The sequence below is a fragment of the Indicator indicator genome, chromosome 19, assembly GCF_027791375.1.
Source record: "Indicator indicator isolate 239-I01 chromosome 19, UM_Iind_1.1, whole genome shotgun sequence".
Classification (NCBI taxonomy): domain Eukaryota; kingdom Metazoa; phylum Chordata; class Aves; order Piciformes; family Indicatoridae; genus Indicator; species Indicator indicator.
In genome coordinates this window covers 7,468,644-7,490,595 of record NC_072028.1, presented here as the reverse complement: position 1 = coordinate 7,490,595, position 21,952 = coordinate 7,468,644, and the positions used below count along the sequence as shown (strand labels likewise).

The following is a 21,952-nucleotide window of genomic DNA, read 5'->3' as shown; positions in this document are numbered from 1 at the left end:
TCTCCTCTCAAATTTCAGTCCCAGCTCAGTGCCAAATGAAGCTGTAGAAGACAAAACAGGGAACACTATGGACACCTTGTGAAAGTGCTAGAAAGCAACTTTTCAAGTTTTCCAGGGTAGAATGTACACTGGAGGAAAAACAAAACCCACACACACACACACCTTAAACCAACTTTGTGACTTTTATTGATGGGCGACAACTTTATACTTCTAGATATCACTAAACTGTGTACAGTTAGGAACTCAACATTATAGGAGAGCAGACAGCAAAATTAAACAAAGCAGACTTAAAGAAGTATCAATCTTAATTACTTTGCCCATTTTTCTTAATTTCATGTACACAGAAGCATAAATGCAGTTTGAAATTTCTTAATAGCAATAAAGTTACAATCACCCATCTATATAGACTAACATCTTAACTCCAAATATTTGATCTGCAATGTGTATTTAAGCAGTTTCTCATCGCATAATTATTAAAATGTGTCTTCCTAGTCAGAACCAGCAACTTTGCAGTTTGTACATGTTTTGAAGCACATAGGACCATTTCCATCTCATACACATCGGCTCATATTTTACCACTTATCAAAAACTATTGGGGGAAGCAGAGAGAGCTTTTTATATTTATTTTTTTAAAATATTTTTCTTTTTTTTCCTTTTTTTTCCTTTTTTTTACTTAAGTAAAGATAAACATTTTCACAGAAATCTACAAGTTCTGTTGCTGGTGCAGGGTTTTCTTCTACTATGCAATTAGAAAGTGGGAATCAAATGCAAATCCACTTGTATTATCTTAGGAGTCAGCATTAATTCAGATTTTTATTTATTTGTTTGTGTTTTCATAATTCACAAGACTGAGTCTTTCAAGCAAGTGACTTCATTCTGCAAAGTCAAAAGTCAACACAAACTATGTTGTGCACAAACCCAAGGCATTTTTCCTTTATCACTCTATCCCATAGTTGCAAGGGGGAGAAACATGAAAACAATAAACAAAAGAAATAAAAGAAACTAAAGGGGGAGGAGGGTGGGGAAGCAAAAAAAATTCACTCCAAAGAGCATTTAGAGGAGAGGGGGAAAAAAAAAAAAAAGTTGGTGATAGTTGGTGTTCTACAAAGCAGGTATCTTGCACACACAGCGTAAGAGGGCAAGGTTTCACAGCAGGTCAACCCGGCGGTAGTACAGGAGGTAGGCTGTGCGTTCTGCAGAGTGTGTCACCACCTGGCTCTGGCTGATCACCTTCACTGCCTGGTCATCGATACGTAACCAGCCGTTCAGACCGATTTGGAAGACGTCCGTAGTGTAATGGCCACCAGTTGCGCTGTTTCCGTGATGATAGACAACTGCAAAGAGAGATTGGTGATGCACATAGTCCTTCTACAACGGGAAATACCCACTGAAAAGGTAACCAACCAAACCAAAATAAATTATTGCCCTTTTCGTGGTTTGGTCAGATGACAGGATCTGGTTTAAGTAAGAATCTTGAAGAGTTTAGTTCTTGCTTCCATTTGATGCTCTGTTGCATTGGGTTGGGCTGTGCTGGAGTCCATTCTCCCAGAGCATCATTCTAGTGCTGTGCTCTGCAGTGCTGCAGCTGGGTGTTGACAACACTCCAGTGCTTTGGCTACTGTTGGGCCTAGCACCCAACATTCCTTTGCCATAAGAGGATGCTGAGGGGTGCGCAAGATCTTGGGAGGGGACGCAGCCAGGCCAGCTGACCCAAATTGACCAAAGCAGTATTCCATGCCATATGACATCAGCTCAGATATATAAGCTAAGTGAAAGAAGGAAGTGTGGGGACAGTTGTTGATGGTACCTGTCCTCCAGAGCAACCACTACATGTATTGAAGCCCTGTGACTGAACATCCTCTGGCTTGATGGGCAGTAGAGAATAACATCTTTGTTTGCTTTTGCTTCCATGTATGGCCTTTGCTTTTGCTACACATTATTAAAATGTATCTTATTATAGGCCTTTTGTTATATTTTCCTCTCTCCATCTAAGAAGGGGAATGACAGGGCAGCTTGATGGGCATTGGCCCCAGCCAGGGCCAAACCACCATGTGTGTACTAGTAGTAGTGTTTCTCCAGTACGGTTTCTCCATACTAAAGCTCATGAATCTAAAAGGAAGTTTAAGTAAATTAAAACCAAAAAAGTATCAAAATTGCTTTTTAGAACTTCCAACGAGATCTTCCAGGAAGGATTTGCATCACAACAGTGCAGAATACCCTTCAGAGCTTATGTCAGGTATTGCCATGCTTTGCCATACATTCCAAGCACCACACTTGCTCTGTCTTCTAACAGCAGCAGTGTTCTTTAGAAATTATTTGTTAAAAAAAAAAATTAAGTTATCAGGTAAAATTATGTAGCAATCTGTAAAAAAACATCAGGGAGGACTATGGAGTATTCCATATGGCAAAGAAAAAAAAAAAATCACACAACTTCACGCAAGGGAAGAAAAAAGGCCAACTAACTTGGATGACAAAGCCCAGTTATCCTCCCTCTGACTGTTGAGGCTTTTTGTCATTTTCTGCTACTGCCAAGAGAATCAAACTGGCTGCTCTCCTCAATTCTTCTCTGCAGAACACTTCTGGAGAATGTCTCAGTTCTGCTTGCACAAACCCAACCCAAAGTTAAGGCTGAGCTTTGTGCTAGGTGTGACAACTGCCTCCACATAGAAGAGATTTTATGTATGTAACTGCAAGGATGCACGTAAGAAAAACTGCATTTAACTTGTTCTCAGTCCTAAGAAAAATGAAAACCAGAAGGAATTGCTGTGTTTAACATAAGAGCAGAAATATGCAACTCTGAAATTGTTTACACTCTTTCAGACTGGAAACACACTTCAAGCATACCTCAGTTTCTTCACACTCCTATTAAAATAAACTTTTAAGAAAAACTTCAGCAAAGCAAAGAGGCAGAATATCCAACAACTATACATTTGGGGGAATTTGGGAATTGATTTTTTTTTACAGTGGCTGAAACCTGAATTACTGATTTTTAAAATTATTTTTAGATAATTAGCAAATTTTGCATGATAACTGAGATTTAATTCTTCAAAAGCTTATTTCACTACTTTACAATTCATCTAACAAGCTCAGTTTCTGTGGATGAGAAATCCTGGACTGACAGGAAACTAAAACACTGTACTTTTCCACAGAAGGAGTTAGAAGAAAATTACAGCAGTAACCTTCAAGCCACCTTAAATACACTGTTTGAACTTGTCCCATGAAAACCACTATCAATAAAAAATACACTGCCAGAAACAGCCCTGAATTTCCACAAGAGACAGGTATGTTATTTCCTTCTGTAACCTCAGCGGTCACAAAACTGGATCCAAACCACCAAGTCACATAAGGCCATCAGTACTGGCACAAATCTGGTGATGGAGAACTAAAGATCTTCGCCTCTCCAGTTTATTATGTTCTCCTGAGGCCAACACAAACAAGCAGGTGTAAATCATAAACTGTGTAGGAGTTTGAAACTTCAGGAAATTCAACACTGCTCAGAGTGCTTTGTTCGCTATTAAAAATGCTACTTCTGAATTCTTACATGAGCTTCCAATTTTAACTACCAACTTGGACATTTCATATACATCACAGACACTCTTAAAAACATAATTTCCTCACATAAAAATCATCATCTCCTCCAAATTAAACTGTTCCACCTACAATATGCTATTTTGTACTCTGCCAGCAACACTCATCCTGAGGGTTCAAAGGGATGCAGAGCTCATGTTTAAACAGTCATTTTAAAAGACACTGGAAACATTATTCTAAGAACATGTGGTGTATTTTAGGGATAGTTATATTGCAGCTGCAGTTCAGCTTCTGCTGGCATTTTTCAGGGTGGATCTGTTACAAAACCTTGGAGTTGTACAAAGCTGGATGAGTGAGATGCATAAATACAGATGTAACTATGTATGTGTATCAGTACACATGCAAAAAATCCCCACTAAATACAAGAATTTGACACCCACAAGCTACTTAATTGTAATTTAAGAGAAAATAGTTTATATAATGCAGGAAACTCCAGTGTTTCTAGAATTCCATATGCAGAATTTGTACTTGCAAAAGAGGGACTAGAGGCATATAGATAAAATACCTGCAAAGAGCCGGTAGGTTCTTTGGCCTTTAAAAATTTTACTTTTCACACCAGGAGATAGTAGCTCTGGAGGAGGAAAAAAAGTCACAAAGGCAATAGTTAGCAAGTTTAGAAGTTCCATTTGAAAGGGATCAATTACTTCGCAGAGAAACCAACACTACCATAAAAGTTTAACTGAAAAAAAAAAAAATGTTCTGCACTTTAAAGAGTGGTCATGGTTCTGATACCTGGTAATCAAGGTTATGAATTCTGAGGTTTGCTGAACACTAACATTTATAGGTTTAAAAATACCATCAAAAATACTGAAGAGAGGAGAAAAAATAAAGAGGGTAAAAGATCAGACTTTTTTTTTTTCCTTTCATTCCTGCTGTCAAACAGTGACAAAAAACACTACTTCAGATTCCAAGTCATACTATAATGATTTTTGTCACCCAAGGCAAATTGAACTAGTTCTGCAAATTTATATTCTTTGAGGAAACTTTTTAAATAATATAAAGCAAAACAAATGGCTACTGTCCAACAAGGGACATATCTCACGTGAGGTATAAATAATCATTAACCGTTCTTCCTTGTTTGAGCTACTGGCTGGCTAGCAGTCAATGTGTCAGATGGAAACAAAATGCATTTAATTTGGCAAGCTTCTCATGCTAGGTTATATGCAAGCTCTCACACTTTATATAATCAGTACCTCTTAAGGTATTTATCAAATGACAGAACCTTATTGTTTAACCACTGAACTATAGCTTGGCTACCTTCAGGCTGCGTTTTCTATGAAACACCATTTTGCTTTCATCAGCCACCATATATTACCATTGTTTGTCACTTTTGTGAATGAACTCTGGGATAAAAATACCTAGTATTACTTGGCAACAGTCTTCTGTAGGGATATACCCCTCATTCAACAGGGTCACTTTAGTATTTGTTCTCAGCAATTTATAACCTTACTCCTTAAATCAGTAGGAAAGCTCTTACTTGGCCAATTTAATGCCTAGGATGTGCCAAAAGTTTTAACATCTTTTATCATAATGTTCTTTGCAAAATGAATGCCCAAACTCACATACAGGCAATGTCAGGTTTGGAAATACTAAACCCAGAAACCCAAACATATTTTTATGTAGGTAAAAAAAAAAAAAAAAAGAAAAAAAAAGGTAAGAAAAGCATACAAGATATTAATCCAAATTACTACATTTCCAGGTAACAATGGAAAAGAAATCCTGCGCACAAGAAAGAAAACTGAAACACAGGTACCCCTAAAGAGAGGAAAAAAATCTGTTTAAAAAAAAAAATCTTTACCTTTACTAATTTCCAGTTCAACAAAATACTCAATGTTCTTGACAAGCTTCTGACATCCACCAGTCTTCTCATATACAAACCGCTTGAGGTGTAAAACAAGAACAGGGGGAAGTTCTTCTAGTGTCACTCTTCGACTGATCTCCACCTAACACATACACAGAAGAAAGATGAAGAAAACCTGTAATTTTTTGTCAACTGCTAAAAATTACTCCCTTCAATGAGGAACAAGCATTTAGTTTCAAACATACTAGCAGAAATGCACAATTTGTTATTATTACTGTACCAATTTATGATAAACATTGAAGTTATGACTTCAGGCACACTGGATCTTTAACCCAAGTGTTGTCTAAGAGGAGAATCCAATACTTTCAGCAGAACATGTGTTAGAGTGAGAGAGATATTTAGGTACTGAAGTAATGAACCCATCTTGCTTGAGATCCTAATGCAGGAACCTCATGTCCCTTCATGACAGCTGGGTGATTAGCAATTCTCAACATGCTATTATACTTTAATCAACTTGTAACATGCTGCTGATTTCAGAGACCTGAGAATTAGAGAGGACAAGAGCACCACACCTCAATACCTCACACAAAAGGTTTTGAAAAAGATATTTTATTTCTAAAAGTTGACACCTTTTTACAACAAACTGAATAGAAGGAAGAATAGGAACTAATCCCAATCACTTCTTAATTTTCAATAGGTAAACCATCTATAATCCAAAAAGAATCCTTAGAAAGAAAATGTACTGAACTAAAGACTTTGGTGTAAACACCTAAATCTACATTTATCTTAAGAATGCTCCAGAAATACAGATTCAAAGACAAAAGCAGTATTGCAACTGCTTTGCTACAAACTGTCATTGCTGTGTCACTTCTAAAGAGTGTCCTGAACGTTCCTGGCACTGAAACACTAGTTTGTACACTGAACTTCTCCATTTTTAACTGGTACTATCTTTATTTTTCCCTTCTCATCAACAGAATCCTAAACCAGTGCTGAAAAATAACCTCTCACAAGGGCATCATTAAAATTCACATGGGGAATAACAATGATTAATGTATTAAGAGTAAGAAATTATTACACATCAGTCCAATTTTGCATTAAAAAGAAGGCATTTGTCTTTCAGGAAGTCCCTTGAAAAACAAAGTGAGCTGTTATGAAGGCTACCTAAAAATGAGTAAGGCATCATCATCAGCTGTTTTCATGGAAGAGATCAGTAATTAAAGATTTTTCTTTCTTACAAAGTATGCTGGGTTCTTCAAGTGGTTCTGAAGAAATTTCAAAGAGAAAAATAAGAGTTATAACCTCACTATTTTTTCTATTAAATATTGATTTTTATATAATTTTAACCAAACAATCTGCAATGTTACTGTCTGAAAACCAAAAACTGAACTCAAGAGTTTTGCCGCCTTAGAAATTATGACATAAAAACATTTCTCAAAATATAAAGAATGAGGGAAATTGTAAAGCAGTTAACTGAGAAAAATCTCTTCATTATAAAACACCTCTGACTGTTTTTCAATACAGGGACTGATTCTGCTAGAACCTATGTGAGGAACAGAAACTCATTGGGAAAAATTATCATCTCCTCAAAATCTCTCAGGATGCTGACACAAGCAGCTTTTGTAGGGTACTTGATTTCTTCATGGATCTGAAGAAATTCTGAAGCAAAACCAGTTTCTACAAAGTGTAGGGAAAACAAACAACCAACCAAAAAACACAAACAAAACCCACAAACAAAAAACACAAACAAAAACCACCCCCCCCAAACAAAAAAAAACAAAAACCAAACCAACCAAACAAAAACCCTCAACACCTGCCTCTTAACAGTTCAAAATATGCCTTTCTCCATCCAAAACCCATCAAATCCCTGGGGCAGCAGTGGCAGTTTCACTAAGCACCAAGAAGATTTTTTTTTTTGGCGGGGTTTCTGTTGTTTGTTTTCAAACCCTGCGAGCCAAACAGGACTCTGTTCTTTTCCACTCAACAACTGCATGCTTGCTGCTGCCCACCTTCTCAAGTAACAGGAAATAACCCACAGTGTAAGAAGTTAGGAGACAAACTCTTGAAGTTGACAATGTGAAGCTCACACAATTCCCCCATGAACTCATGAAAGAATGCATCTTCCACACATCATAGCATGGAGCATGGAAAAGCTTCTGCTTTTAGGGCCTAAATCCAGAAAGGCTTTATATAAAGAAAAAATATGCACTTGAGTCATCCTGTTGTAATTATCTCAAGATTTTCCTGTACTGAGTCTTCTAAATCTCAAACCTGAAGTCTTTGAATTCAGAGTTTTGTGCAAAAGAATTTAACAGCTCCTAGGAATTGAGGATGCTGAAGAATGTCACTGCAGTGGTTTCAGCAGCTGCCATTCTCCACCCTCAGTAACCAAGCTGGCAGAGAGAAACAGATGCCTGCACCTCAGCTGCACAGTGCTGTGTTAGCGTAAACCACAGATCAAAGCAGTTCTGTGTGACAGTGCCAGATTGAAGAGCAGCAGCTGAGGAATAAGCCATGTTCTGCTGTCCTGACTGTGTGAAGGGGCCCTGATTTCTGGCAGCAACGCTACCAACCAAAAGTGCCACAAATGTTTGTTTAGTGACCATGACTCACAGTCCCAAGAAAACACTTTTTAAGATCCTCAAGGAGCAGTTTGAGAACTCCCCGGGATGTGAAGACTCCTTCCAAGGAGTATGTGGAAGGTAACCTGGAAAAGTAAACATGGTAAGGCCAGTTTGTTACTCAAGAGTTCACTTTTGTTAGAAAAGTTGAGCAGGTCTGCAAGTAGGGAATAAGAGACTGAAAAGAAAATCACTGTAGTGAAGATAAAAATTGAGCCTTTTAAAAAAACCCAAGACATTATCTGTTTAATATTCAAGATTTTAACAAACTGATCTACAATACTAAAAATAACTTTCTTCAAATGTTAGTGAGCAAGTGAAACTGAGTCGGAAACAGCGTAAGAGTGCCATTCCAGTTTAAACATCTATTTTAATTTAAAATGTCTAATTAATTTAAACATGACAAAAAATCTGACTGACTTCCTGTTTAATACAAACACATAGGAAATTCAAAATCAGCTCAAAGTGCTTAAACAACAAACTTTTAAGAGAAATCATTCACATATTTGGATTATTCTTCTTTTCATATCTACTGTTTATGCCTATAACTTACAAAGAACACAAAGTAGGTGACAACAAGGACAGCAATTAATTTTAATGGCTTTATCAGTAGTCTTGAGTTGCCCTTCTGTACAACGGAGATGAAATAGTTCTTTGCAACATGCTTTGAGAACTATTGTCTTCAAAGTCCTAAAGTTGTTCTACAGTCAACGTGTTCAGTGTTTTCACTACAATTTTAATACAACTTTATTCCAACTTTAATTTCTTTTGAATAAAAAGATCTGAAAGACATTGTGAATGCTTATATTTCCATTTGCATGCTAAAATATAAATAAGACAAAATCCCCAGCACCTAGTTTGAACACCCATTTCTTCCAAAACCCATAATTGAGCACTGGGCTGTCAGTAAAGAAGTTAAAACCATCTACAGTAAAAACCAAACGATGTATGACTAGCAAACAAAATCCTTGTGGTACATCATGATGACCTTGCATTGCAAACATTTAGTTCGTATGGAAGACAACTGGAGAAATAAATTCTCTCCAACACTCCTACTGAGTCTCAAAGGCAGACAAAGTCCAGCTATCCATCTCTAGCTTTTCAAAGAAAATGGTCCATCCTCTAATCTTACTCTCATATAAAGTATTTTAAAAACTTACAGACAAAAATTCAAGTCAGAGAGAGTATCTACAACTCAAAACCCACCCAAACACTGCACACTCAATTCCCACCTGAGCAATCCATGCACATCAGAGATGTTCTTTACTTATGCACACACCATAAGGAGCAAGACAATACCTTAATGAAGTGTATTATGTCAGTTTATTACCCTTTTTCACAAGTTCTCAAACTGTAATGCCAAATGCATGCTTTCCTACCTATGAAGTATTTTTCTGTTGCAATTATGAGTATTATATATGACATTATTTGAAAAAGAAGATTTTAAAAGTCTGCAGAGCTACACTAAAATAAACAGAGTAAAATATCCTGGTACTTAGTGACAGAATCTCAAGGCCTGAAGATCTCCACTCCATCCCCTCTGAATCAATGATAACAATCTAAGTCCTAGCTGGTATTTCTCCAGCCTTCTCTTAAGCAGCAAGGCAAAAGCTACAAGCATCACAGGTAACACCTAGTAAATAAATAGGGATAGGACTAGTTCCGTCATCGCTCTTCTACTTTTCAGAGCAGCCTTTGGTATATTTTTTGCATCTGGTTCAATTTCTCCATTTTCATGTTTTTTCTTGATGCTAAACAGCTCTTCCCTTTATTCATTCATTTTACATCAACTTTTATACTGCCATTCACTTTGATTGCTCTTTTCCAGATACTCTCCAACCCTCCAACTGTGAAGAGTATTTTTTCTTGATGACCTAAAATTGAACAAAGTATTACTAACAAATTGGGGATTTTTAGGCCTGTGTACAGCAAACCAGTCAATACAGTGCCAAGGACACTGGATGGAGGTGTTACTGGCTACTGAAAGACTTCAAATTATTAATCCAGAGAAAGGTAGTGATGAACAGATGTTTTTGTGAGGTTTTAGATGGCCTTCTACCAGGCCTACCATCAACGAACATTTACATTTTTGACTTGTAAACCCCATTGAGGATAGCTGCACAGAAAACCATCCAAATATTCTGCTACAAGTTTTCTTCTTCAAGCTAGAGTGTATTTTCAAACCATACTCTGAAGAGCTGCTTCTTTACTAAGAACATCTGGCAATCCCCAGGAATTAGTTTGTTAAGATCAGCTAAAAGCTTTGTAAAAGGTATATTATTACCACAGTTTGCCTTGTTAATTTAACATCCACTGCAGTTAAATCTAATTACTACATCATCTTAGAAAAATACACCTATTTACAGGCATGGCTTTGTTTAAGAGATTGCTCTCTTCCTTTCAGCATCTGTGTTCAAGTGCAATACATTTTACCACTCCATGGCACTGAAAAGCTTAGTACCTCTTTAGTTAACATAAATATTCAAGCAACTATTTGTAAAGCAAGAATTGTATAAAATCCCTTTTAAGAACCTTAATGTTTGCCTGTAAAAAGGGGTCAAGAGAACACACCTCTTGCTTGGTTTTTGTGGTATAACCCTGGACAGACTCTCTTGCCACCAAACTTTCCAACGCATCCTGAACTGTACGTATCTTGTCTGACTGGATATCCAGTTGCAGGGTGAAGAACGGTTGCAGTGTGGCAGACTCCTTAGAACTCTGTTGGTAAACAACAGATCTATGGAAACAAAAAAGTTAAACTGTAATAAAACAGAGTCATTTTCAACAATACACAACTTCTCAGTGACAATGAACTGGTCTGCTTTAGCAACTCGATTTATCGTTAATCCAAAACAACACAAATACAAAGGTTAACCACAAATTTCAACCACCTGAATCCACTCGACTGCAATTTGAATTCTTTTCACATCCACTTAGAGCATATTGAAGGGAATTATATTTGAATTGTTTTAGTTATGCAAGGATTAAAAACAGTTATTGGGCAAGCAACGAAAGTTTCCAGAGAAATACCAAAATTTCGAAAGTGTATTTAAAAATATTTCACCATTGGGTTCTTTTTGTGCTAAAGTTTTGAAATTTTGTTTTCAAACGTTTTCAGCAGTGCAAAAATCTTATGAGGTCTTATGGTCCTAAGAGGAATGGCTTAGGGAACTGAGGTTGTTTGGTCTTCAGAAAAGGAGGCTGAGGGGAGACCTCATCACCCTGCACAACTACCTCAAAGGAGGCTGGCATGAGGTGCAGGTTGGTCTCTTCTCACATGCCGCAAGTGACAGGATAAGAGGAAACAGCCTCAAGCGGTGACAAACGAGGTTCAGATTGGATATTAGGAAAGATTTCTTCACAGAAAGGTTATCAAGCACTGGAATAGGCTGCCCAGAGAGGTGGTGGAGTCACCATGCCTGGAGGGATTGAAAAGACGCGTGGATGTGGTGCTGAGGGACATGGTTTAGTAGTAGGAGTTTAGCGGCAGTCATGGGATTGCAAGCTCTAGGAGAGTTGCTGGATTTGACCTCAAAGGTCTCTTCCAGCCTCAAAAGCCAATGATTCTGTGATTCTATGAAAATACTAAGTGCTTTTCTAACTGCATGTTCTACAGTAAAAATTACAACTGATTCTGCATTTACCAATAAAAATACACAAACTTTTTAGTCACTTCACTAGGACCAATTTCTCAGTGATTTTGTATTGTTTGCTTAAATCTTGTCATAGGAAATATAAACTATCCTCCATCGAGAGCTGGCATTTCCTTTTCCACCCCTCATTTCCCATCTCCAGATTTTGTCCATAAAATGAAGCCTTTTGGAAAACTGGCAGGAGTAACAACCTAGGGCATGAAAACACGTTTCCTGCTTTTTTTTTTTTTGTTCTGTCTGTGAAGTGCATTCAGTTGCAGCCTTTAAGTAGCAGTGATTATAGGCTTGATGATAATTTCTTAGTGCAATGAGACAATACGCTACAGCCACAACATCACTGCACTAAGAGGATTCTTCTTGATTTTATTCTTTCTAAAACATTGCTTAAAACTTAAAACCAAGCATGGCTCAAGAATTATTTTACTATTTTGAAAGCAGCACTTACATTAAAAAGCTCCAGCTGCAACAAAAAGGTGGGTTTATACATCCAAAGAAATTATTATATTGCTACACTTGTTAGAGTGCCTTACGAAGCTTGGAAGTAGTAAGATAATTAACACAGCTCTAATTGATGTAGCCACACTGAGGTTTCTCCAGGTCATACCTTAAATGCTAACAGTTTTAATGTCTGTCCTGCAAACTCCTATCTAAAGAGCCTCTCTGACATAGGCAAAGCCCTGAAGCATCAACGGAAAGCCCAAGCATCTTTATATTGGCACATATATATCCTTGAAAGGAAAGAGGGTGTATGAAAAACAGTAGCATCTTTATTTCAGCTGAACACTTCCTCCTTGGCTATATTTAAGGACAAAACCTTCAACACATGGCAAGCACAGTGTTTTGACAAACAAACCCTCTACTGTGTAGGGCTTGCTGCTTTTGGAGCAGCTTTTTAAACTAACCATTATTTAGTGCAATGATCAACAGAAATGGCTCCAAGTGTTTTCAGGCCTGGATATTAAATGTTTAATTAATAATATTAATAATATTCTGAAAAGGCTATGCTAAGGAATTGGGTTTTTTCCTCTTATTAGAAATTAAACAAACATGTCTTCAAAAAGATATGCAGAAATTCATCTGGTAGCAAAAGTTTTGCTGGATTTTGACTTTCTGTGACAATGCCACTTATTAGAATAATCACTAATTTCAACTGCCCATGAGGAAAAAGCACCATTTCAATGAATGATTACTCTCAGGTATCACAGAATGGCTTGGGTTGGAAGGGACCTCCAAAGGTCATCTAGTTCAGTCACCCTGCACTGAGCAGGGACCAAGTACTGTAAGAACTCTAAGGTAAGATTCTTTTCAGCAAACAGGCACTGCCCACTGCTATCCTGTTTAACCTACAACGATGTAACTGATGTATCTTCTTTTACCGTAACACTGCATTTGAAGGGGAAAATTGATGCTACTTAGGGAAACACTCAGCAGAGCTCTGTCTGGCTGGTGAGCTTGCTTGCATAAGAAGTATATGAAAAATCACACAAGCTGGAAGTCAAAAGGGACTTCTGCACATGAACAAAGCAGATCCGGACAGAAATGTACCTTCATGCTTAAATGTGTAAGTCTCACATTGCTAAGGAACACTGCTGGGTTTGGTTTTGTTTGTTTTGTTCACTTTAAAGCAATTATGCCTAAATAGATATTTAATAGACGACTAAAGCCTCAAGAGGACAGCCTAAAGTTTCCCAAGCCAAAAGATGCCAACTCAAACCATGTTTTCCTAGCTGCTTTTTTCACTTATTTTTCCAATTTTGGATGCTTCAGTTTAGTGGAATTCTACTGGTAATTCTGTGTTCAATCCTTCCTATCTCCACCCTCAGCCTCCCAGGATGGAGCTTTCCAACATCACAACACTTGCTGAAGTAAATTGTGTGACCTGGTTTGAAGGCTAAATAAAGTGGTGCTGACGGTCAGTGCAAGTTTTTGCCTTTTTTCAGCATTACCTTTGTTTTATGTCATTTTCTATAGCCTTCCACAGAAGACAGTGTTCTCTTGGTATTCTTAATTTATAAATTAAAGGAATCATGTAGAGATCTAAATGATTCTGGTCGTGATAAATTACTAAGGTTATTAAAAATACCTTGAGTACACGAACATGCACTATCAAGGTGGAATTTCACCAATACTTACAAACATCTGCTTGCCAATTTCTATGGAAAATATACTTTTATTTGCCAGCTGTCTGACTCAAATCCCAGAAGAATCATTTCAGAGCATTTCACAGGCAGAAGGCACTAGCCCACATTGTTCACACCTCTAGACTGAATACCTGGCAACACAGGGAGTCAAACCCTAGCAATTAAGTGTCTGTCTCCAATTTAAAAATAATTCTTCAAGTCTAGCATTTTTGTTTTGAATGTTTTTAGCAAGTGTTTACCTTGCTTTCATTTTAAATTATACATTGCTCCCAACAAGTCATGAGTCTTCCTATACAAAAAAATATTCTGTCAGTATCTACTTTCTGCCTTCAGCTGGTTTCAGACCTGAATATAAGTCATGTCCCACATTCTTTTCACTCCTGTTACATCTTGTAGTAATCAACATTTTTCTAAACTTCTTTTGCCTTTAACATTAACTATTACACATAACCTTCCTGCCTCTGGGAAACATAAGTGTCTAAAAAACCAGACGTTTACTATTTTATTTCATTCTTTTACTGACCAGATTTAATTCTTAACAAATCTCACTAGCCCTTTGTATCCTTATTTACAATATGAGTCAAGACTCCTTCAGAAGTAACAAAAAATAAGTAGCTCCAAAGTTCTTTGGCATTAAGACATTAATATACAAAGCATACATACTGCAAACTATATGAAATTCAGGGGTTTTATTCTCTAAACATTCTATTCTTTTAAAACACTTTGAAAAATTCAGACACTATAAAAAAATCATAGGATCATTTGACCATTGGTCAATTCTCTGATCATTCTACTCCTCTTCTGAGCTCTCTTGCCTAACGAAAACTTCATGGTAGAACATTTATCTTTCCTGAACTGAACAAACTGTTTAACAGTTACTTCCATCCAGCTATCCAATAATGGTGAAAATACAGAAAACAAAGCAGAGGAAAAAGTGGTTTGTGAAGACAAAGCAGTGTGCAGTTCAATGTGTTATGAAAAAGCACTGTACCTTATATGACCACCAAAAATATCAGTAATTGGAGTCTGAACAAAGTCAGCCTGTCGAGTGACTGATGATTTGTTGCGAGGTCCCACTTGTTCCCATTCATCCTCGCTGCCTTCCCCTTGTTCATCTTGCTCTTCTTCTTCATGAACAGTCTGAGCCTCAGGGCCATTGGAAACAGAGAGTTCTTAAAGTGCAGAAGAAAAAAAAAAGGCAACTATTTATTTATTTCCAATAAAACATACATACAGATGAAGAATTTGAAAGGAAAGAAACAAAATACAAATAATCTTCAGAGGATCAAATGATTTCATAGATTTGAGTATGTAAATGAGAAAATATTTCAGGCTCACTCACAGCTGGACACATCCATGGATTAACAGAATGCATCTCACTTCTGAGTATATGCAAACAGATGTAGTTTTCTAACAAAGTTTGATATATTTTTAGTAGTAAATTTATGGGGTAGAAAATTAGAAAGACCAGCCTTATTCTGGAGACGTAATTATGGCCATTATTAAATACAACTCCTTTTCTGCAGAGATATTTTACAGGGAACCCAAGGCTTAGCAAATATTTTCTTTGCAAGTGCCAAAGTCAGGAGGTTATAAACTGCACACAGCTGAAGAACAAAATATGGAACAATCATTTTATATCATGAAGAACTTAGCCTATTACAGAGAAACTGAATAACCAGTGATCTTAATTCTATACCTGGCTAAGACTAACAGTGTTTTGTTTAATTTTTAATAGGTGACTCAAACATAAAGCCACTATAAAATGAACTGGCATTGTACTCTGCATACAAATGCTAAGATTTCTTACAAAGAATTTTTTTCTCCAACTTTGTCAGTTAGAATTTTGAAATAATTTACTATGTTCTGGTTTATATTAGATATAAATTAGCCATTAATATAGAAGTTTCCACTTGAGTGGCTTAAAGATCAGTGAAAATATATAATGATGTATTTTGGAACTACCATGGAGAGAGCCAAAACCCCAGTAAACCACTGACATTGCAGGTATTATGCACAGCAGACAAACACTCCTGTGCTTAAGACAAGACTGGTCAACATGAGTTAGCCTTAAATAATGCTCAGTTGAGCTCAGAAACCATTTGTAATACAGAAATTTCTTGTTTAGAAGGACCAGGTATATGAGTTATTACTGTCACTCAGAATACTTACAGAATAATAATGTTTCTCAAAATACCCAGAAACACTTCAGGTTATTTGTACACTGGACAGAAAGGACTCATTTCATGAGTCAGATTTGAACAAAAGATTACTTGCTAATGTCTTTGAGTCCCCTAAAACATGACATTCTACCCCTAGCTCAACATCTATGCCAAACATTACACTCTATTACAGAAACACCATCAAAAAAAAAATATTTGAAACACATGAAGCTTGATAGAAAAAAAACCCCAAACATCCACTAACTTTCATTATGTGGAGAGAGAAGTTTCTTTAAGGTCAGCATTTCTTCATGTAGTCCATTGAGGATAAATCCCAAGTATTCTTCAGCATCCTCTTGTCTGCCCTGAATAAAATGTTTTTGTTTTTTTTTTAATTATGACATTTTCACATTTTCATTTTAACAGAAGTTTCATAACTTGAACATCTAGCTTTCTGCTACTAATTTAACTCATTTACCATCTATTCAGTTCAAGACAAATCAAATGCAGTATACCTTTGTATTGTATCAAGCCCTGATTTTTAATCAGTTCAAAAAGAACCTGTTTAATTTGAAACCTTTTACAGGCTTGACCTGGATAAAAGCATTTCTGCATTAGTCCCACCACAAATTCAGTTTAAGATGCGAGTTAGTAATTACTTTTTTCTTGCTGTTTCCTTTTAATATAATATTAAACGTTGTGCTCAGACGAAGGCAAATTCAAAACATGGTTTGAATTACTGTGTTTTCTTTAAATAGAAACTAAAGCTGAAACAGTGTTTTGAAGGTTCTTCAACAGTTCCAAACTGAATCCCAAGCAGAAAAGAACAACTGCTCATTTCTTAAACATAAATCAACAGCTATATTCTTGATAAAGGTATGTTCCATTCCAATAGTACTTTTGTCACTATTCTGACACCCCCAAACTTATATTTAGTATCTTATAATTTACGTCTTGAGACAGTCAAGCTTCATTAGAATGAACTATAAATTGATTGATTTTAGTGTCATTTAGGCACAGAACCTGATGCATAGCCTTGTGTTGTTTTAAGAACAGTGACTGCCTTGCAGTGAAATTACAACAGTAAAAGATTTGTAAGTCACACCTTTTCTGACAGACTTGACTTTATAACTGTCAAAAGTCGATAGATGTATGTAGGTTCAAAGGCAGCTCCTGGTCGGATGTCTCTCACAATTTTATCACCTAAAGCTGCAAGGTAAAAGAGAAATATATATAAATAACAATATATGTTAGTCTTTCTATCTTATACCTTAACATTGTCTTCATACAGCACTAGATTTTGGAATCCAAAAGTATTTTTTTATTAATAGTTATGATACAATTTTAGCGACTCAAGCTTGGAATTCATAAGATACAGCGCTTACCCATAAAGTCACCCTACACACTTACAGATGGTCTGGAAAAGTTTGTACTCTCTTCAACACTAAAGATTAACAAGAATATCCATAACCATCATGAAAAACCAATCCCAATTCCATTAAAATTTTTGTATTTATTTTGTATTCAAAGAATGTCCTTAAATCTTTTATATACTTGTAATTCTAACAGATCACTTATCCTTACTGCAGGGAAAAAAAAAAACCAAACAACTAAACAAGCAACATTTTGACAGAACATTCAACCTAATGGCAATAAAGGCCTCAGAAATTGTATTTGAAAACTACACAGTAAAATGACCTAGAAGTGTAACAAGTTGCATAAGACAGCAGAATTTGTTTTACAGAAACAAAACCTAAGCAGCAAACCACAGAAATGTCTGAACTGTTTGGAAATCACTGGAAGAACCAGCTCCTTGTGATAGTTTCTTATGATGTTACATAAACACATTCCTGAAACTGTTTTTTAGTTCTATACATTTCTAACACAACAGATTTGGGTTAGAGATTAAAATTATACTGTAGGTTTCGTTTTTTATTTCCATCAAAATCTGTCCTGTTTCTGGCTACATGATCATCACTGCTCATAAACACCTATTAACAGGAACCATACACCTCAAGTTTTCACACTGAAACAGTGCACAGGATGGGGAAGAATTAAAAGCCATGATAAAATGCCTGCAGGCAGTCTAACCACTAAAGAGACTTATGATAGCCCCATTTTGTTCTGAATGAACATGCCTGTTTACTAAAGAAGCACAGAATTGAGCAAGCTGATAAACAGCTGAAAAACTGTAAGGAAAAGACTGGAGTTAAATACAGTGAGTTTCAAATTATTTTATTAGAAATGGCATGTTCTTAGAAGACATTTCAACAATTAAGCTAACTTTAAATAAAAATTACTCTTGCTGTACTTGTACATGACATCTACCCCACAGAAGAGAAACTTTAAAGAGCAACACCTATGCCTTCTTGACATGAATCACCAATAATGAAAAGCTTAACACTGACAGAAAAGCAACAGCAATCTTGTCAAGGCATTGAGAAACCTCAAAGTCCAAAAATATATGTAAAGGATCAAGTACCTGTATTTAAAGGTGCTTCACACAATACAGAGATCCTTACCCCAAAGTCTTCTTAAGATTTTAAGTCTCCTCCCCCTACTCCCACTCACCTTGTTTTGCTTTAGGAGGTACAGGCATATTAGTGAACTCGTTCATTAAACGAACACTGAAACAGAAGGGAAGGAACAACTAGACATGAGCAACAAGTTAAGACTTAAAAGGACAAATAATAAAAATTAGATCATTGTCATTAATGACTGGCAAACAGAAATAAAAATTTAGAGTATCTTAATAAAGTCTGAGTAAAGTTCAGACAAAAATTAAGCTGATCATTGCTAATGAAACCAAGGTGTTAAGTTAGTATTGCCACTCTCATGGGTCATTTTCACGTATTAAGTGCTTTAAAAGTGCTATTCCTCAGGCGACAGAAAGCATCTTCCTGCGCTAGTCGAGCAACTGTAAAATACCAAGGTTCACTGTAAAAGCCACCAAAAAAAACCCCAAACCGAAACCAAACCACAAAAGAGACTTCTGGGTACAAATCAAGTTCCAACAATTGCAGTAAACAATCACTTGTTAGGTATTTCTGAACAAGCTTAGTCAGATCACAGATGATTTCTTTAACATCTACTTACAAACTGTCTATCATTGGTGTTGAGGTACACGGCCGCTGCGATTTTGAATACATTGGAATGGACTTCATTAAATGATACATTGGAGGGCAAGCAACCAAAGCTTGCAGAGTCTATCCAGGGGCATTAAGGAAATAGTCAGACAATATAAGCTGCACATTAACCAAACATTAAATTGTAATTAAAATGGTATGCAAAACATAGCTAACTCTCTGTTATGTAGACCAATCCAATACTTAAATTGGGACAGGTGGACTTTTATTACAGCATTAATTAATAAGATATAAAAGTTAACCTAAAAAATCCTGGCATCTTGTAGCACACAGTGTTTACACTGACATTTTAATAATGTCAAAGAATTTAATTAAAGGGGAAGGAAACATTCAGTTTAGGAGAAGAGGAAAAGAACTTTCATAGGAAAGACTTTATGAACTCGACAATTTTAAATATGGGCAAGTGACAACCTGCAACATGTTTCCTGAAAAGAATGGAAGAAGCCAGCTGACAGACTTCAAAAGTTCAAGTTGATGCTTCACTCCCATAACCAAACCAGACAAACCCACTGTGATGTGAAACATTCTATGTGTAAAGAAGAGTTTGGAGTAACCAGCAAAAGTACAGTTTATGTTAGGAGAAAATACTTGTAAAATATCAAAATCAATGCTACTTGAGAACAGTGAAGAGCGAAAATGTATTAGAAGACTGGAGGGACGCAACAAATAATTAAGAGATACGTTAACTTGATCTCTATAGTGTGCAAAACTTGAGTAACAGTTTCCCATGTAATATTTTAATACCAAAAAAATGAGAGCTAATGCCTACAATCAGACAAGTAAAGAACTGATTGCGTAAGATAAAAGCTGAAGTTCAAAGCTGGTCTGGAAAAAGGTTCTTAGGTTCTACAATGATCTGTCTTGAAAATGGAATTTTTTCACTAGCAGAGCTAGCAGGAGAAGTATGTTGTCATTTGCTAACATAGAAGATAGAGATATATTAATAGGTCAGTTATTACTAATAAAACTATAAAACAGTCATAGAACTGTTTAGGTTGGAAAAGACCTAATAGATCATCAAGTCCAACCATTAACCCAGCACTGGCAGGTCACCACTAAAATATGTCCCTCAGCACATCTACATAGCTTTTCAATCTACCATTGCCCAGGGCAGCCTGTTCCAGGGCTTGACAACCCTTTTGGAGAAGAAATTGTTCCTCATGTCCAACTTAAACCTGCCCTGGCAGAACTTCAGGATGTTTCCTCTTCTTACTTGGGAGAAATGACTGACACTAATTCAGCACTGAATAAAGAAGATTTCTGTTACCCAAGGTGAAGTTACTTTGCAGGGGAATAAAATCCTAATACATCAAGAGCAAACCAACATTCCATCCCATTTACAAAAGGATTATTTTAAACTCTTCATTTACACAAATGATACAACAGAAACAATCTGCTCAACTGAAACCCAAATCATCCACTTGCTAAACTGACAAAAGAAAGCCTAAGAGTAAGGATACTTCAAGAGAAATAACTCTGTGCATCAACTTAAGTGGTTAAGTAAACATAACTAGAAATGCCAAGAAGGTTTTCAGTCACAAGAAACTTACAGTTTTGAAATATCCTGACAGAAGTAAAGGAGACAAATTGCAAACAGGATTGTGAAACCAACTCTGGACACAAGATTCAATATCCAAAATATCCCTGGCTTTACCCTTAAACAAATTTAACCATGGCAGCAGGATATGAGAAGACAGTCTTATAAAATACTTACCAGATTAATCCAGAAAAGCTTTTGACAGATATAATATACAAATTTTAACTTAAGTGAATTAATTTTTTCCAAGGTAAGGATACAGCATTGATGTAGCACCAGTTTCCTTTGTTGATCAGCCCTCGTGGTTGCAAAGACACTGGTTTATGTATTAGCCTTACATTTTCCAGTATTTCTGCAGAATGAGAAATAGTACATGGAATATCAACAAAATGCACATGCTGGCCATCAAAAAAAGTCTTTTGACACATTACAAAATAATTCAAATCTATTTACAAGATTCCCAGGAACTTCAGGAAATACTTTTCACTCCATTTAAACACTGGTCATATTTCAAATCAGACATGTTTCTTCAATTGAAGACATCCTGGAATTCAGATCAGGAGAATGCTTGTACAAAAAGTAATCATTTTGTTGCAAAAGTGAGAAGATCCATTTGGTTTTAGTTTTGTTTTCCCAACACCAGATACTTTTATTTATATAGATATATATAGAGAGATGCAAAATCCCATCAACTGTAATCCCTTGCCACCAATTTCATGAAGTACTTTCCAAATTCTGCTTTGAAGACAGATGAAACTGATGGAGCAGGCTCAGTTTCCAGGTTTCAACATACACTATCTTACAAAAAAAACCCCAAAAACCAACCAACCCCCAACAAACCAACATCTCAGTGCAACCAGGACAGGCAGATGTTAACATGGTCTTCAGAACACTATGTTTTATTTGCTAGTTTAAGACTTCCAAAAATCTAAAAGATAATGCAGGGTTGCATAATAGAATTCCTGCTTTTATCCTGCTTTCAAGAACTTTAACATTGGCCAAAGTTTAAAAATTAGAAAGCACTGCACATAAATAAGTCTGTCTCAGCTATGAAACTGAGAGCAACAAGGGGAGTTTTTCCAGGAAGCCTGACTTGTTATTTAGGTACCTAAATAAAAACTGTTTAAGGAAAATATTGGATCTGGTATATTTTAAATTTGCAAAGTAAGGTAAGAAGGTATATGAGATAGAGCGAAAAATGCAAGTAAATACAGCAATTGTCTACCAAAGGGGTTATTTATTTTTAAAATACATGTGAGGGCACCTGAAGCCCTTATGCTACACTGCATAAAGAGTTTGAGCTGTT

The 21,952-nt window shown here is 36.3% G+C and overlaps 1 protein-coding gene across 1 annotated transcript in view; it reads right to left on the bottom strand.

The window, feature by feature from the left end:
• Positions 1-1,071: 1,071 nt before the first annotated feature.
• Positions 1,072-21,952, bottom strand: part of USP10 (ubiquitin specific peptidase 10) — a 35,048-nt gene continuing 14,167 nt past the window's right edge. The window contains exons 5-14 of the mRNA XM_054389485.1: positions 20,907-20,998; positions 19,060-19,169; positions 18,535-18,590; positions 17,069-17,172; positions 16,229-16,328; positions 14,793-14,973; positions 10,579-10,744; positions 5,387-5,531; positions 4,094-4,159; positions 1,072-1,334 (exon numbers count right to left, since the gene is read on the bottom strand). Of these exons, the coding sequence (XP_054245460.1) occupies positions 1,147-1,334; positions 4,094-4,159; positions 5,387-5,531; positions 10,579-10,744; positions 14,793-14,973; positions 16,229-16,328; positions 17,069-17,172; positions 18,535-18,590; positions 19,060-19,169; positions 20,907-20,998 (1,208 nt within the window). The 3' untranslated portion in view covers positions 1,072-1,146. The remainder of the gene's footprint in view (positions 1,335-4,093; positions 4,160-5,386; positions 5,532-10,578; positions 10,745-14,792; positions 14,974-16,228; positions 16,329-17,068; positions 17,173-18,534; positions 18,591-19,059; positions 19,170-20,906; positions 20,999-21,952) is intronic.